Here is a 16,814-nt window from a genome sequence, read left to right on the forward strand (position 1 = left end):
TACGAAACATAAATATTTTTTCACTGATCTTAGGTCAATTATGACATTTTAAGCTTAGGTCATATTATATATCATTTACATAAATTCTAACACTGAAATATTGTATTTGTATTCGTAAATTGTAAGCAAGATTATTTGGTTTTCAATTAAAAACATACTATTGACATAATAAAATATGAATTTTAGATACTTATTTTTGAAGTAATATCAAGTTTACAAATTTGTGGATAAATATTTCAAAATAAACCTAACAGTTTACAGTGAAGGAGGATACATGAAAAGAAAACAGAAGAAAAATACATATAGCAAATTTAATTAGATAAATAAAAAAAAATTTTAAATACTGTAGAACCTCGCAGTATGAGTTCACCATTTTACGAGTAATGTGTTGAGACTCATGTGAATGTTTGTCTTGAAGTACAAGTGGAAATCAGCAGTACACGCAAATTTCATACAAGCAACTGCTAGTCAGTGCTGAGCTTGTACAAGCTCTTCCAACAAGCACAGCCTTCACTCACTAGTTCATGTGTTTATTTTATTGTGGTAGCATCCTTATTATGTTCTTTCCAGTATTTTGTTTTTAGTTCTGTGCACTTTTTGCTATTACTTTGCAATAATTAGTTGTGTTAGCAAAGGGTCTTAAGAAAATTAGTGCAAAGGACAGTGTTGAGAAGAAAAAGTTGATTACAATAGAATTGAAGCAGGAAATGATTGATAAACATGAGAGAGGAATGCGTGTAGTGGACATAGCATGTCAATACAACCAAAGTACATCAATGATATGCACCATTCTGAAGAAAAAGGACAAGATCAAGGCCATTACAATAGCAAAGGATGTCTCCAGGCTCTCCACACAGCGCACATCTGTCCATGAAGAGATGGAAAAATTGTATCCCAGGGACCATCATCTGGGAAAAAGCATGAGTGCTGTATGGGAATCTCCTGAAGCAGAACCCAGGAACACTGACAGAGGAGACATCAGCAGATACATTTAAGGCCAGTCATGGCTGATTCAATAATTTCAAGAAGAGGACTGGTGTCCATAGCATCATCAGGTATGGAGAGGCAGCAAGTTCTGACATGAAGGCAGCTGAAGATTTTGTGCATGAAATCCATCAGCTCATCACAGCCGAGAGGTACATCACACAACAGGTATTCAACTGTGATGAAACTGGCCTTTTTTGGAAAAAAAAATGCCCTGAAGAACCTACATAACTACGGAAGAGAAGAAATGCCAGGCCACAAACTTATGAGAGATCGGCTAACTCTAATCCTTTGTACCAATGCAAGTGTAGACTTGAAGATTAAGCTGCTCCTTGTCTACCATTCTGAAAACTCACAAGCATTCAAGTCGCACAAAATCCTGAGGGAGAGGCTGCAGGTCATATAGAGGGAAAACATTCCTCTCAGGGCCCTCATCCCCAACAATGCTCCTGCTCGCACTCCTAGCCTCAAAGGTGATATCCTGGATGAATTTAAATTCATAAAAGTTCAGTCCCTTTCACGCAACACCACCCATATCTTGCAACCCATGGACCAACAAGTGATCTCTAATTTTCAGAAATTGTGTGCCAAACACCTGTTTTGTTGGTGCTTTGAAGTCACCGAAAATACATACCTAACCCCTCGTGTGTTTTGGAAAGAGCACTACAACATTGCTACCTGCCTGAAAATCATTGATATGGCCTGGCAGGGTGTAATGATGAGAATACTGAATTCTGCATGGTGGAAGCTGTGACCTGACTGCGTATCTGAAAGAGACTTTGAGGGGGTTTGTCTGAGACATCTGTAGTCAAGGAGACAGTGTCACTTGGCAAGTCCATGGGTCTCAAGATTGACAGGAGTTGAAAATAGATGAACTGCAGTAACTTTCAGATGTGGTGAAAGAGATTGGTTCTATGGAGGAGGACATTGTAGCAGAGAAGGCTATCTCTACAAGTGACATAAAGGCAGTGTTGGCAAAGTGGCAGTATGTTTCTAAATTTGTAGAAAAAAAATCATCCTGAAAAAGTATGTGCAGGTCATGCAGCTGCTTTATTTAATGACACTGTTCTGGTACATTTTCATAACATTTTGAAAAAGCAGGTTTCTTTTGATATGTTTCTAACGAAACAACCTATAAGTGTGAAAAGTGAAGAAAGTGAAGGAAAAGCCTAAATTAAGCTAAATGAGAGAAAAAAATGCCAGAAATTGTTCTTCCTCAAGTCTTAATGGAAGGAGGTGCTCCTCCCAAACAATAATCCTCCTCCTCCCTACTCCATTGTCTTCCTTGTGCACAAATTGTCCCATCTTTAAGGTAATTAAATTAATAAAACCAGTTTACATATTTCTTTTGCATTCTTTTTTATTGTTTTTATAATGATCATTTTCCTTGTAACTGCACCTTTTCTGTTTTAAAACCCATGAAAAATGATTTTGGGTGGTTTGGGGGTGTTGGAACGGATTAATTATATTTGAATTAATTTCAATGGGGAAAACTGGTTTGTAAAATGAGTAAATCATAAAACAAGCTCCATCATGGAATGAAACTCATACTGCAAGGTATCAATAGTATATAAAAGATAAAGAAGAGTATATTACACCAACAGTAGTGGGAAAGCCAGTAAAATTACTTACCTGGATCCAAAGATCCAAAATCTATATCTTCAGCAGAATCAAACACATACTCAATTGATGTTACAAATTTTTTAAAAGTTGGACTTTCAAGAAGTTCATCTATAGACAGCGCTCTTTGATGAAGCCTTTTATTTCTCTTTCTTCTCTTCTTTTGAGCTGAAATGAAAGATTACAAGATAAATAATTTGTAAACTATATATAATAACCATTTTAGCACGCCGGCTGAAATGCTTAGCAGTATTTCGTCTGCTGCTACATTCTGAGTTCAAATTCTGCTGAGGTCGACTTTGCTTTTCATTCTTTCGGGGTCGATAATTAAAGTACCAGTTTCGCACTGGGGTCAATGTAATCGACTTAATCCCTTTGTCTGTCCTTGTTTGTCCCCTCTATGTTTAGCCCCTCGTGGGCAGTAAAGAAATATATATATAATAACCAGTGAATTCACAACTATAAATTTCAATTTATGTCTGAAAAGTTGACTCTAATGACTGCTCTAACAAACTATTGGAATAATAAATTTTTCTTCTTGCTTACAGACAGGTGGCCCTCCAACATTGGTGGGAGGGATGGAGACATCTTCAAACTAGACATCAGTTCAGTTTTGACTCCTATAAAGGTGCTAGCTGATGCTGTTAAATTGGGTGAGAGACTGAGTCTGCCATCCAAGTAAGATTAGAATTCAGAATGCAAATAGCCAGAACAATTATTGCGTGGCATCCAGTTAAACATTCTTATGTCTCTGCTAATCCACTACACTGGATTCGTAGATTTTTATCAATCATGAAAGGACGAAAGGCAAAGTTGACCTTGGCAACAGAGTACAGATAGTTGGTACAAGAATTATTCTATTAGATTTTCGAACATCTTTGCTAATTTGCCAATAAATAATTTGTTAAATTATTTATTCTAGAAAAAGAAAATAGCCTTTCATCATCAGGTAAAAGATTTTATTAGAAACCTTTCTCTTTTTAAACTTCTTAATAGACTATTTCTTGCCTATTTCCGACTATTTCATGCCACTAATTTTTAGCTATTTAAAAATAAGAACATTATACACACACACACACACACATAGGATTAGAGTAGTTTTATTAAAATTTTTCTTTTGAGAATTTTTGTCTAATCTATTACAAAATAATGAATGCTAGTTTATTCTTTTCACTCTTCTAATTAAAAACACTGCTCATATATTTCAATAATAAAGAGTTTTAAGGAATGAAAAAAAAAGATGGTTAATTAATCCATTATTAATCTGGTATTTTAAAAGTTAATTAAAATGTCCTTAGGTAAAACATGAAGGGAATGTTTATATTTAAATATAGATATTTTTAAAATTGATAGTTTTATATCCAAGGAGCTTGGGCTGTATCAGGCATGCTGGTGTCAAAAGGCACCATCTCTTTTTAATACTATGTTCTAAAATTCCAAAAGGATAGGTACTAAGTAGAGATTTTAACACTTCTTTGCATCTGAAGGGCATATAGATACACTTTTAGCCAGTGTATTCCTCAATCACACAATATTCTTTTACTTGTTTCAGTCACTTGACTGCGGCCATGCTGGAGCACTGCCTTTAGTCAAATAAATTGAGCCCCAGACTTATTCTTTGTAAGCCTAGTACTTATTTTAAAGGTCTCTTTTGCCAAGCCGCTAAGTTCCAAGAATGTAAACACACCAACATGAGTTATCAAGCTATAGTGTGGGGGACAAACACAGACACACAAACATATACATATACAACAGGCTTCTTTCAGTTTCCATCTACCAAATCCACTCACAAGGCTTTGGTTGGCCCGAGGCTATAGTAGAAGACACTTGCCCAAGGCGCCATGCAATGGGACTGCAGCCATGCCTGCACCTGTGTTAAGATTTCATATTTCTCCCTTTAAATAACAACAATCATCAGATGAAACAGAATTGGGGGGAGGTACTTTTTTTCTAACAAAAATTTTATATTGCCAACTAAAAATAAAACTATTATGCTTTTGCTTCAACTATTCAGAAAAGAATATCTATTAAGTAAAGAATATGGATACTCATTGTTAAATGACATACAAATGACTGCTTCAATAGTTATTCAATGTACAATGAGTTCAGTTAAGTGATCAATGATTGTTAAAATAAATAAAAATGGTTTTTACGTCTTTATGACCTATGTAACAATTAATATCCATGTTTAATGCAGATAAAATTTTGACCAGTTTATCTTGGGTTACTAGCTCTAGCTAAGTATTTAATCATATAAACTATATTATAAAAGTGCAAACTGCACACACACATAATATTGTTTGTATTCTTTTATTTGTTTCAGTCATTTAGACTGTGGCCATGCTGGAGCATTGCCTTTAGTCGAACGAATCAACCCTAAGACGTATTCTTTGCAAGCCTATTGGTCTCTTTTGCCAAACCGTTAAGTTACAGAGATGTAAACATGGCAGCATCAGTTGTCAAAATAGAAAAATTTAACCTTTACAGGTATTTTTTAATAGGCTAGCCATTGATAAAATCTTTTTTCAAAAAAATTTATCCTACATTAGATGTAAATTTAATAGTGTTGACTTCCGGACTCTCTCACTCTGTGAAAGTTTTTAGTTCGAATCACACGTGTCTCAAAATGTGCTGAAGATTTTCTATTTTGGATATATTTGGGGTACTTAGGTCTGCTCAGGACTTAGTGCTTGCTTTTTTCATGAGTATGAGTAAGTATTTCATTTATGTCTGACATATTTATTGCTGAGGAGAAGAAAATTCTTATGAATTAACTTTGAAATTGGGACCAATACGGTAATAACGGAATTTTTTAGAAATTTCTATCGGCTTGTTTTGAGACGCATAAATTATAATGGTTATTGACAATTTGTCAAATTTCGGCATATTTGGCATTAGAATTTATCTTTTGCACTTATTTTATAAGTTATTTATAAATTTAACCTTTAAAGGTATTTTTTAATATGCTAGCCATTGATAAAATTTTTTTAGAAAAAATTTTATCATCCTACATTATATATATATATTTAAGAGATGAGGAATTATGTACATTATTTACATTTGATGGATATTTGTGCTCATCTTGTTGGTTATTCACACAACATTTCAGCTGATATACCCTCCAGCCTTTATCAGGTGTCTTGGGAAAATTTTTGAACCTGGGTTCTCATTCCTATGGGGGGTTTTTTTTATGTTGTTATCATTATTATTATTATCATTATTATTATTATTATTATTATTATTATTATTATTATTATTATTATCATTAAATCTTGGGGTTAGTAGCCTGTGCTCTTAACCACCTTGCCATATGCCTGTGGCCCACGAGTATATAGCGTAGTGGTTAAGAGCATGGATACTAACCTCAAGATTCCGAGTTCGATTCCAAGCAGTGACCTTAATAATAATAATAATAATAATAATAATAATAATAATAGCAACATCAAAAAAAAAAGAAAAGAAAAAAACCTTAGGAATGAGAGCCCAGGTTCAAAAATTTCCCCAAGATACCTGATGAAGGCTGGAACGTTGTGTTAAAAACAAACAAGATGAGGACAAATATCCATCAAATATAAATAATGTAAATAGTGTGTGTGTGTGTGTGTATGTGTGTGTATACACATATCTCTCTATATATAAACGGCAGTTTGTCTATCTGTGTGTCTGTCAGGTTGTACCCTCACTCTGACCACGGCTTTCAACCGATTCTGATGAAACTTGACACACACATAGCCCAATGTCATAATTCAAAACTAACGCAGCGAAAATTTTGAAAAGTTCCCCCAGTTCTGAAAAAAAATCGATAAATTCGACATGGGTCGAGAATCTAAGCTTTTTATATGCAACACATTTTCTACAGACTGTCTAGGGGGGCGCAACTCGACCTTTTTAACTCTCGGAACACGTGGGGTAAGTATCCCAAAATGTATAAAAATGTACAAAAACGGCAAAAAAAGCGGGCAGCAATGTGAGTGACAACAACGAAAAAGTCAAAAGTGACCAAACTGAACAAACAAATGGAAAAGGTTTTTTGATGCACACGACAAAAGCGGTTTATAATAAACCAAGAGTTTGCAAGTAGTGTCCGAGGACCCTTAGGGTACGTCAAAAATTTAAGGTAAAACGTTTGGGGTGGTAGTTATAAAGAAAGTGTAAACAAAAAAAGTATTCGAATAACTTGCAGCTGCAGCAGCTATTAGCAGAAGTTGGGGGTAAAGTCTCGAATGTAATTTCTTCCTGGTAGGAATTGGTTGGGTTGAATTATCGATAGCTGTTTGATAGTTATTTGGGAGTGAAGAGAAGACATTGCAACCTACACATGCGCCTTCATTCCCTAGAGGGAAAGGACTAGATTGGGATTAGTCGTTGCCTACTAGGGGCTCTTACATACCCGGGCAACGCCGGGCTATGCTGCTAGTATATATATATAGTTCAAAAGTTTCACAGAAACATATCAAAAGGAAAATTTGACAAAAACACAACAGAAAATTCATAGCTAATTTCTCATTATTCAATGTCCAAAAGATCCTTACAATTTCACGCTGCTGGAGCCACCAAAAGTGAACATTATCAGTGAAATTTTTGAAATATTACTTATGTAACTATTGTTGTATTTCGGGATGGTCATTTTACTTGTTTATTTATTTTTTTATCTTCACTTCTAAGATGTGTATCCTGATGTTCACATGTGTTTGTGTTCTTGTGTGTGTGTGTATGCATACTTGTGTGTGCTTCATAGTTTTTAGCAGCAGTGTGGCCTTCCCCTCAGCCCCAACCTTTCACCCCATTGTGCTACTGCAGAAAAAAAAATAAAAAAGAAAGATAGTTCCTGTATTCCTCTGTGTATGTGTGTTCACCCACAGTCTTACCATCGAGGTAATGCACTTATTTTTTACTCATATATATATCACAGTATATTTTAACTGTAACTGTATGAAAGCCCATCATTTGTGAGTGTATGTCAGAAAGGAGCATGAATGCCTATATGCACACACACATACATACACACAAAGGTTTTTACCTTCCAAATTCACTCACAAAGCATATACATAGGAGGGAATGTAATGCCATTTTTGAGCAAAAGGTAGTAATACATCAGTGAATATTTTTCCAATCAGACAAATTAACTCTTTGGGAAGCAGCTTAGGATGCATTTGTATAGGTGGCAGCAGCATTATCTCAGATATGAAACTTACTTGAGTTAGTTAGCTTGAAATCAGCAACTGATCACAGCTAAACTATATTCTAACTCCAAAGAGGAAGCCCATTCTGCAGAATTCAATTTAAGCTAGTTTTTACGTAAGTTGGATTACCAGAAAATACTGTTTAAAAGTGTGATTTTTATATGTAACTTTGAACATTTTAATCATGTTTATATTCTCCATAACTAAAACGGAGTAGAATACAAGGTCATTTCCTTGATATGAGTAGCAATTGTGTCTTTTTATAGTTGAAAGAGATTAGATTATCATGTCCTCATTAGAGGACATTTTTATATTTGCTGTTCATGGAAACAAAGCATGTTTGGCATGAGGAGTCTAATTTATAAGTGGAAGATGTTGTACATGGAGAGTTGAGGAATGAAGACGCTCTCAGCTGAATAGGATTGAATATTGTCAGTTGATAGTATAAAGGTCCTAGGGTATACAAAAAATACATAAAATATTAGGGGAGAGGTAATCAGACCTTAGGGCAAACATAGTGTAGGTTAGAGAAATTCCCATCAGTACAAAATGTGCTCCATATAAAATCTGGCATATAAACAGCAGCATCGCACTTTAGGAAATACTGATAAACAACTAAAGAATAATTAAATACTTACAATACAGATCATCATCATCATCACTGTCAGCAGAATAACTTCTTTTACAGCCTGAATTACAAGAGTATGATAACATAAAACCAAATATTCAAAGCATTTAAAGATCCATAAAAAGTGAAACAAGGATTCAGAAGACAAGAATTACATATATTTTTTCCTTTCTTGGTTTAAAGAACGATGAAGACTGTGAATTTATAGATTACAGTGTAGGTATTATCAAATATTATGAAATACACATGTAAAACAGGAAAAGCATATGTAAAATGTCTGAATATTGCATTGTTAGTTTTAAAAAGAAAGCCATTATTTTTGTAATAGTTATACATTTTCATTTGTAAAATCACAAATATAGAGACCAATTTAAGATTATATTTTTAAAGTATTTACAAACCATTTCAATTTTCCAGTTATATTTACCATTGACAATTATTCACAATTTAACAATAGAAAAAAGTCAACAAATATATACATATAAACATAGAATTGTCCCCTTGATGGGTCTAGCCAGACAGCCTTATATTAGCAGTCTAGTTTCATTCCACCAAAGTCAGTCCAATAAAATTTATGGCTTTTATAAAAGTACTTTTTTTTTTTCATTTAAATTGTTTTTCTTAACTGCATATGATCAGATAGATCATTCTTCAAAATAATAGATGGCAGTGGATACGAAACAGCAAAACTTTACAAGGTAAGCTGACACATTTACAACATATAAAGCAACCATTTATTCAGCAGACATTCTAGATGTAGACAGTAACTAGATTCCATTAATGTGGAAATATTTCAAAAGAAAGAAGTTTTGATACTTAATTCACAAATATATGCTCAATGGAATAGTTTTTAAAAAATATATATAACAAAATCAGTTTAAATACCTTACAGAATTGTTCCAAGCCAATTTTACTAATCAGTTTACAATAAAATAATACCAAATAGCTGTAAGAAATCCCACTTAAGAGAAACGGGATATCACTGACTATGAAAATGAGGAACCATGGAAATAGCAATTAGAATTTCACACTAACATTGAAAATAATAACAATTCAAGTAACAAAATCCTCTATGTGTGTGTGTGTGTATGTATATATATATATATTATATATATATATATATATATATATATATATATCGTTTGTTTTTTTCCTTAAAAATGAAATGCTATTGATATGTTTTCTTGTAGCCTTATGTGATGAGTAAATAAATATTCATATTAAACAATAAAAATAAACCACAAAATGGAATGGTTATAGCTTGGATAAAAATCTAACTAACTTGAGGAATGACCAGAAAAATATTGAAAAGAAAACTAGAGTAAAAAGTAATAAAAATGAGGAATACATAAGATTAAATGTTATCAATAATAAAGAACTATCATAAAATATATTAGTACGTTAATAAATGGCGGGGAGCACTAAAAAAATATTTCAGGAGTAACAGTTATACTATTCATATAAAGATATTATTTTTAATGTTCTTTCCATGAGCTAGAACTGTAGTTAGAGAAAGTCTAATAAATGGGAAATATATCAATATATGAACTAAAGTAATTTTGTACTGATAATATCATTTTATAAATAATTTCTTAACTTCATTTCATTGTACATTCTTGACAGTATTCTACTGGAGCAAATATAAATATCATTTTACATTTTAACTATAACATCTAAATTTACTCAAAAGGTATTAAAATTGTATATCTTAAAATCTACTCAATTTACTCAAAATGTATTAAAATTATATATTTTAAAATCTAAGATGAATTACTCCTAACCCTAATTTTTTGTCTTATAATATCATTTTTTAAAATTAAATGTTCAATGTAAAATGGATTTATATTCATATTATCAAAATAAAAAGTACTATTTCTTAAGACTACTTGATTTGCTAATTTTTTTTTTAGTAAACTGAATTTAAGGTAATGTAAAGAAGCGTGTTCATATAAAACAGTTGATTCATGTGTAGCTCAAACTCAGAAATAAGCCAATTGCAGAGCTAAAAATATATGGCTAGATTACAATATTCAAACTTAAAAAAAAAAGAAAGAAGAAGTTAATATTCCAGTAATATATGAAATAAAACTTTATAAAACTTGAATTTTATTCCAATTCTCATTAAGATAACTATAATTATTTCTGCTACATCATTTGTATTTATGATCTTCTTCCATCCAACATGCCTGTTTTTACTTTCTTTAATATATGTTACTGAGAAATATGTAAGGAACTACTACATCAGTTTTATCTGATTAATTATGAAAAGAGAAATATTAATAAAATACCTGTAGTTTTTTTTAAGTTTTAGTAGTTTTATTTAATACAATAGATTAAAAATCAATAAATGTTATGTTAATTATAAGTTAAATGCTCACAAATATATATTAACCTAAATACTCCATACTTCAATTTTCTCTAAACAAGATATAAAAAAAAACATTTTTATAGTCAAATCATGTTGATGCCAGCATGGAAAAACATATGATGATGACAAAGTTTTTAAAAGAAAAGATTGTGTAATACTTAGGTTTAACATAACCTATACTAAATAGTTTTTAACCAAGATGGAGTCAAAAACCCTTAAAAAAAATCATTCACTCAAATTTGTTCTAAATTTTATCAGGTCTATTCTCTCAATTACCATTAGCTGCTTATCTACTGATCATTTTATTTAATATGCATTACTTTGAGGTTATTTTAAATTCAAGAATAAAAAAATAAAAACAAGCTGAGAAAATAGCTGCAACTGGCAAAGATCACTAGTGTTTTTTTATATACAACATAGTGTCCTATGCAAAACCACACATTGCAATCACAATCTACTTTGGCATTAAAATCTCCAAATAGAATGATTTTGTTAGCAGTTCAATTAGAAAAAATGTTATTTCTGAAACTCATAGAAAAGAGATAGAAATTCTTCTGCTGAATGAAGAGGTGGTATATAAACAGAAAAGAATATTCGATGACACAATATAATGGTAAGCAGATTTTAATAACAGTTACCCACACTGGATAGCAATCTATTTCACCTAACAGTTAGATTCTTCCTGATTACAAAGCCAATACTGTCCTCTCAGTTTTCATCTACAGGCTTACTGACTCAAAAGAAGCAATAGCTACATCCCTTTCCATTGATAATCATGTCTCTGCAATGGCAGCAATCAATCTTAAATCAGTTAAGCTCTACAGGAACAAGAGCAGTATAATGCATCATCTAGCAGGATTATTGTCAAAAACCAACATAGATAACAATGGTCTTTCGTCTGATAATGTGCTGCAATATTAAACCATATTAGTTATAAGGCAGCATAATGTACAGCAGTGTTACAAAGTGCATGTACACTATAAAGATTATAGTATTAGATGTTTGCACAACACAAATACCATTCTGTAAGTATCAGTTATCATGCATGATCTTGTGTCAAGAAAGATCACAATGACTACTGGAAACACCAAATGGAGGTTTTATATTAAAGTTTTCTTCTCCTAATCTAACCGAATCAAGGCTACACACATACACATATACACACAGATATAGATAGATACACATGTACATCATCATCACTTTTATGTTCACTTTCCATGGTGGCATGTTGGACAAGTTGTCCTTGATTATATCAGTTTTTATTTGCAGTTTCTGCCTTCTTAGACAACTTAGAAGACCACATCTTGCTCATATGTTCCAGCTTGGCATGGCTTTTCTTTGCTTAAGTAAGTATGTGCATGTGCACACACACACACACACAATCAACAATAATCCTTTAATTATTTTCATACAGAATAGTTTTAATTTACTCCCTCTTTATACAATTCAATATTATACAATTCCTCAAATGGTGGGAGTTTTTCATTTTTTATTTATTTTTCATTATTATTTTCCACTTATCTTACTCACTATCAAGGGGTAAAACGCAAGGTGAATGCCTGTGGAGTTTGGATGAAACAGGATTTGAATTATAGAGGAATTAAATTAAATACTGCACGACATTTAGTCTAGTGCTATTCCAGTCAATCTTTTTACATTTAATAATAGTAGATTATTTAACAGGCCTTTTGCCTATCACCTGCTTGTAGACAAGAAATGTTTAAACTAAGGTAAATAGTTTGGATTTATCTTCATTGTGGCACACTAAAAATTCTGAGTATGAACATTGCTTAAAAATAATAGTTTAAATTAAAAGACTAAGCTATTTATAAATTGAAAAATATATTGTGAGAGTATATTTCAAAATTACTTAAAAATCAAAATATATATATGTATATATAAACCAATACTGGCTTTCAAAATTTTATCTATTCCTATAGATTACACTAAAAATATATTGGAACCAAAAAAAAAAGTATTTTGTATTTTAAATACCTACCCTTTAACTGTCTCCTCATAATATCACAGTCGGCCTTAACTGTATGGAAGGAAATAATAAAAAAAAAAATAAAAAGGGTAAAATAAAATAGAATGAAAAGCCAGTAATTTTTTTAATATTTACATATTTTATAGGAGGATTTCTTAATATTGAAATATAATTAAAAAAATATAAAAAAAGAGTAACCAAAGATTGGGAAACAGTTCCTTTCTGGGTAACTTCTAACAACTCAAATTTCATTTAGTAATGTTCCAGTTGAGAGGCACTATTAACATAGACTATAAGCAACCACTTAGTCATTTTAAATGCCAAACTCACTAAAATATGCACTCATACAAACACATTGCTTTGGGACTTCAAAAGCAGTAAACAGAATCTGAAACAAGATCTATTATTTCAGAATGTTATGTTCATATGCAAATACTTCATGGTATATATTTCCATTATTTTTAAAAACCGCAGCACACTTCAGAAAATGAAAAGGTGGAATGAAAGTAGAATACAGATTTCTCTTTGGAGGGGTTTAATGATTTCCCGACAGACAGTGAAGAGACAACAGACATATATAACATATATAACTTACTTCTTCCCCCAGTGGCAATTGATTGCAATGTCTACAAAGAGAAAAAAATAATATTTATGCATGTATTCTCAGAACAAAGTGGAACAGATAACAGAACAATAAATTTGATGAGATACAGTTGGAAAGAAACATATAGAAAGTGTATATATCTTAAATCATTTCTTTTCATTTTTATATATCTTAATAGTTAGATCAGCAAAGACTGGATGGCCTTATAACCTCTAACATTTGCATATATACTATAGGAGCAAGTATCTATTTTTAAGTCACATCTACATACATTCCAGGCTTTTTTCACTCAACTGGATTGATTAAATAAAATTTCCTTCAAAATAAGCCTTTAAATAACTTTAAACAAATATCCTATAGGCTATGAGTCCAAAACTTTAATTCTCAGCCACCACAACTCATGAATTTCATCTCACATTTCTTAATCACTTTATATTTAAAAAGTTGTTGAAGAAAGAATAGCAATCCTACTAATTTCAAAATTTCTTTTGGAAGGTACAATAATCTGGTTTCGTATTTCTTACTCCTATCTCAGAAACACTCTTGTACAGTACTCGTATAACTTGGCAGTGATGTATACCTACTCAACAGATATTTACAACTAAGCTGGCTGAGCCAGTAAATTACCTTGATCATAAACACAGTGGAGCCAGCATGGAGATATTTAAAAATTTATTTTTTGTATTGCATTTTTATATCAATATAATCCTGTAAGCAGCCTGTTGTAAGCAACATGATTCCTACAAGCCAGTTACTGGTTCACTATATTTATGATAGTGGAAGTGACAAGAGATAGTTGTCCAACTTGGGTGAAGCACATATCAAAATTACATTCATAGCTACTAGTTTATCCCTTTTTTGTTATGTTTACATCTTTCACTATAAAATATTTACATATTTTCTGTCTACTAAATTCCATTCACAAGACATGTCTGTGCCTGATATAAGCACAAAAGCTTCAATCTAGCAAACTATTAAACTCAGTGAAACTGAAACTCTTCCAAGAATATTTACTTACTCTCTCACTTCATTAGATACACATTAATAACACAAATTAATTAAGAAACACAAATTCATTTATGAAAAATACATTTAAAAAATGAGTGAATGAAACAATCCCTGTTAATGTGAAGTAATTAACATAGCTGCTTCTAAATTACAAAAAATGTAACAATGATGTTAAAAAAAGAAACCAGTTAAAAATATAAAACATAATTGGTTTAGCTAAAATGTTATGAAAACTTGACATACCTCTGGATCAAGTGGTTCTAAAACAACAATAGGCCAAGAATTTCTTGCAACCAAAAGTTCCACAGCTTTATCAAAAGAAATCTCCTCAGAGTCATTTTCAACAGGTGGAGGTGGTTGTAAATGTCTTTTATGATGTGGTAATGGTGGCTGTTGTGGAAGTATTGGCAAGGTCGGTTGCGGTACACGCCGTTGCCTTTGATGTTGTTGTTGTTGCTGTAATTGCTCAAATTGTTGTTGAAACAGCAACTGTTGTTGTTGTTGTTGATGATGATGTTGATGGTGCTGATGATGTTGCTGCTGTTGTTGTTGTTGTTGTTGTTGCTGTTGCTGTTGTTGTTGTTGTTGTTGGTGGTGATGTGGTTGTCGTTGCTGAGACAATTTTTGCTGCTGGCTCAGTTGCTGCTGCTGCTGTGGAAATTGATGCCGTGGTGTTATCTGAGGAGGCCTTCCTCTTCTATTTATTACTTCAACCTGTAAAAAATTAATATTAGATAATTTACTGGTGAGTATTAGAGATTTTCAATGAAATTCACCAACTGTTTTAAAGTCCAAGATTAATGGAGCTATATAAGACTATAACTAAAAATATACACATGTCACTACTCAATCTCTACATCTATCACTAACATCATCACTATATCCATAACCACAATCTTCATTTGTTTTATGTTTTTTGTGACAAGCTGACACACTGCACAGATTTGCAACACAGCAGTATTCCATGTGACAAGATCTCTAATACTTGCAGCCTCAGCATGACTGAACTTGGATGTTTACAACCAGACTCTCTTCAAGCTAGCAAACAGCATGGTGATGCAAGACAGATGTGTATTTATTAAGCTACCTATAAGTATTGCATGTCTTTATTTTTTTTTTCCTTTTCTTCGTTTATTGGTTTCAGTCACTGAATTACAGACATGCTGGAACACAAACTTCAAAAGGAACCCCAGTTGTTTGCTCGGTACTTATTGATATCAGTAATTAAAATCAACTTAGGCGTAAAACTAATCCTGAACTTGCTCATTATATGTGCATACACACAGACAGAGTTTCTATCTTCAAAATTTCACTTGGGTTGGCTCAAGTCTATGATAGAAGATACTTGCCTACAGTGTTATGCTGTGGGTTCAAACTCAGAACAATGTAGTTGCAAAGCAAACTTCTTAACTACAAAATCATGCTTGCACACATACACACACATATACATATATGTATGCGTCTATTTTTATTTATATGAATAAATATTGAAGTAGTTAATAAGCACTTAAAGTATAGTCTGTTATACATACATGTAGGTAACTATATAATTAAATCTACACCATGGTTTCATTCAGGCATACAAGTCATCATTAACTATCTTCAGTGGTTATTTTGCTTTATATCAACTGAAAATTGTAAGTAAGCAATCACAATCATTACTGCATGAAACCATGATTTTGACTTAATCATACACAATAAGATCATGTTTAGAACCAAACTCTCAGTTTTGAATAACAAATTTTCAAAGTTGTAGTTTAGACTCAGGTCAACTCTAACAAGCAGCCCTATGATTAAAGGTGTTCCAACCATAACCAATCCATTTTTTACATATCGAGTACCACACTGTCCAACATGCCCTTTCTTTGTTAAAATAAGGAGTATTTGAGGGAATTTACCCACTACCTTTAGCAGGCTGATCGACTAGTGTGTGTGTGTGTGTGTGTGTGTGCAGGTGTTGCACAAGTACTCATGTGTGTGCATGCATACGTGTATGTTAGAGTATGAGTATGTGCACTTGATTGATATCTACTTGATAAATGACAATTTTCTTTATGGAGGATATGAGCATGATTGCTGGAGTATTTTTTACTTGTGAGTGAGCAGATTATATTTTGAAGTGAGACATTGCTACTTTCAAAGGAATATTATGGATTTCAAAATGAGATTCTGCCATTTCAAAGCAAAAAAAATGATTCCAAAGTGGAATTAAGTGCAAGAAGATTTATCTGATATAAAATATCTCATTCGTAATTTTTTCCCTAATTTTGGCACAAGGACAGCAATTTTGAGAGGACTGGGTAAGTCAATTACATTGGCTCCAGTGCTCAACTGGTAGCTAGTTTATCAACCCTGAAAATATTAAAGGCAAATTTGACCTCAGTGGAATTTGAACTCTGAACATACAGAACCAGAAGAAATGCCATTAAGCA

The 16,814-nt window shown here is 32.2% G+C and overlaps 1 protein-coding gene across 8 annotated transcripts in view; it reads right to left on the reverse strand.

The window, feature by feature from the left end:
* Positions 1 to 16,814, reverse strand: part of LOC115210193 (nipped-B-like protein) — a 140,093-nt gene that overhangs the window by 48,986 nt on the left and 74,293 nt on the right. For 3 of the 8 annotated variants that reach the window (XM_036502006.1, XM_036502005.1, XM_036502004.1), the window contains 5 exons: positions 14,626 to 14,982; positions 13,366 to 13,396; positions 12,783 to 12,821; positions 8,426 to 8,476; positions 2,617 to 2,772 (listed from right to left, as the gene is read on the reverse strand). In XM_036502006.1, the coding sequence (XP_036357899.1) occupies positions 2,617 to 2,772; positions 8,426 to 8,476; positions 12,783 to 12,821; positions 13,366 to 13,396; positions 14,626 to 14,982 (634 nt within the window). Of the gene's footprint in view, positions 1 to 2,616; positions 2,773 to 8,425; positions 8,477 to 12,782; positions 12,822 to 13,365; positions 13,397 to 14,625; positions 15,097 to 16,814 lie in introns of all 8 variants that reach the window. The other 5 variants (XM_029778661.2, XM_029778658.2, XM_036502003.1 and 2 more) reach the window with 3 other exon arrangements.

The sequence above is a fragment of the Octopus sinensis genome, linkage group LG4 (genome assembly GCF_006345805.1).
Source record: "Octopus sinensis linkage group LG4, ASM634580v1, whole genome shotgun sequence".
Classification (NCBI taxonomy): domain Eukaryota; kingdom Metazoa; phylum Mollusca; class Cephalopoda; order Octopoda; family Octopodidae; genus Octopus; species Octopus sinensis.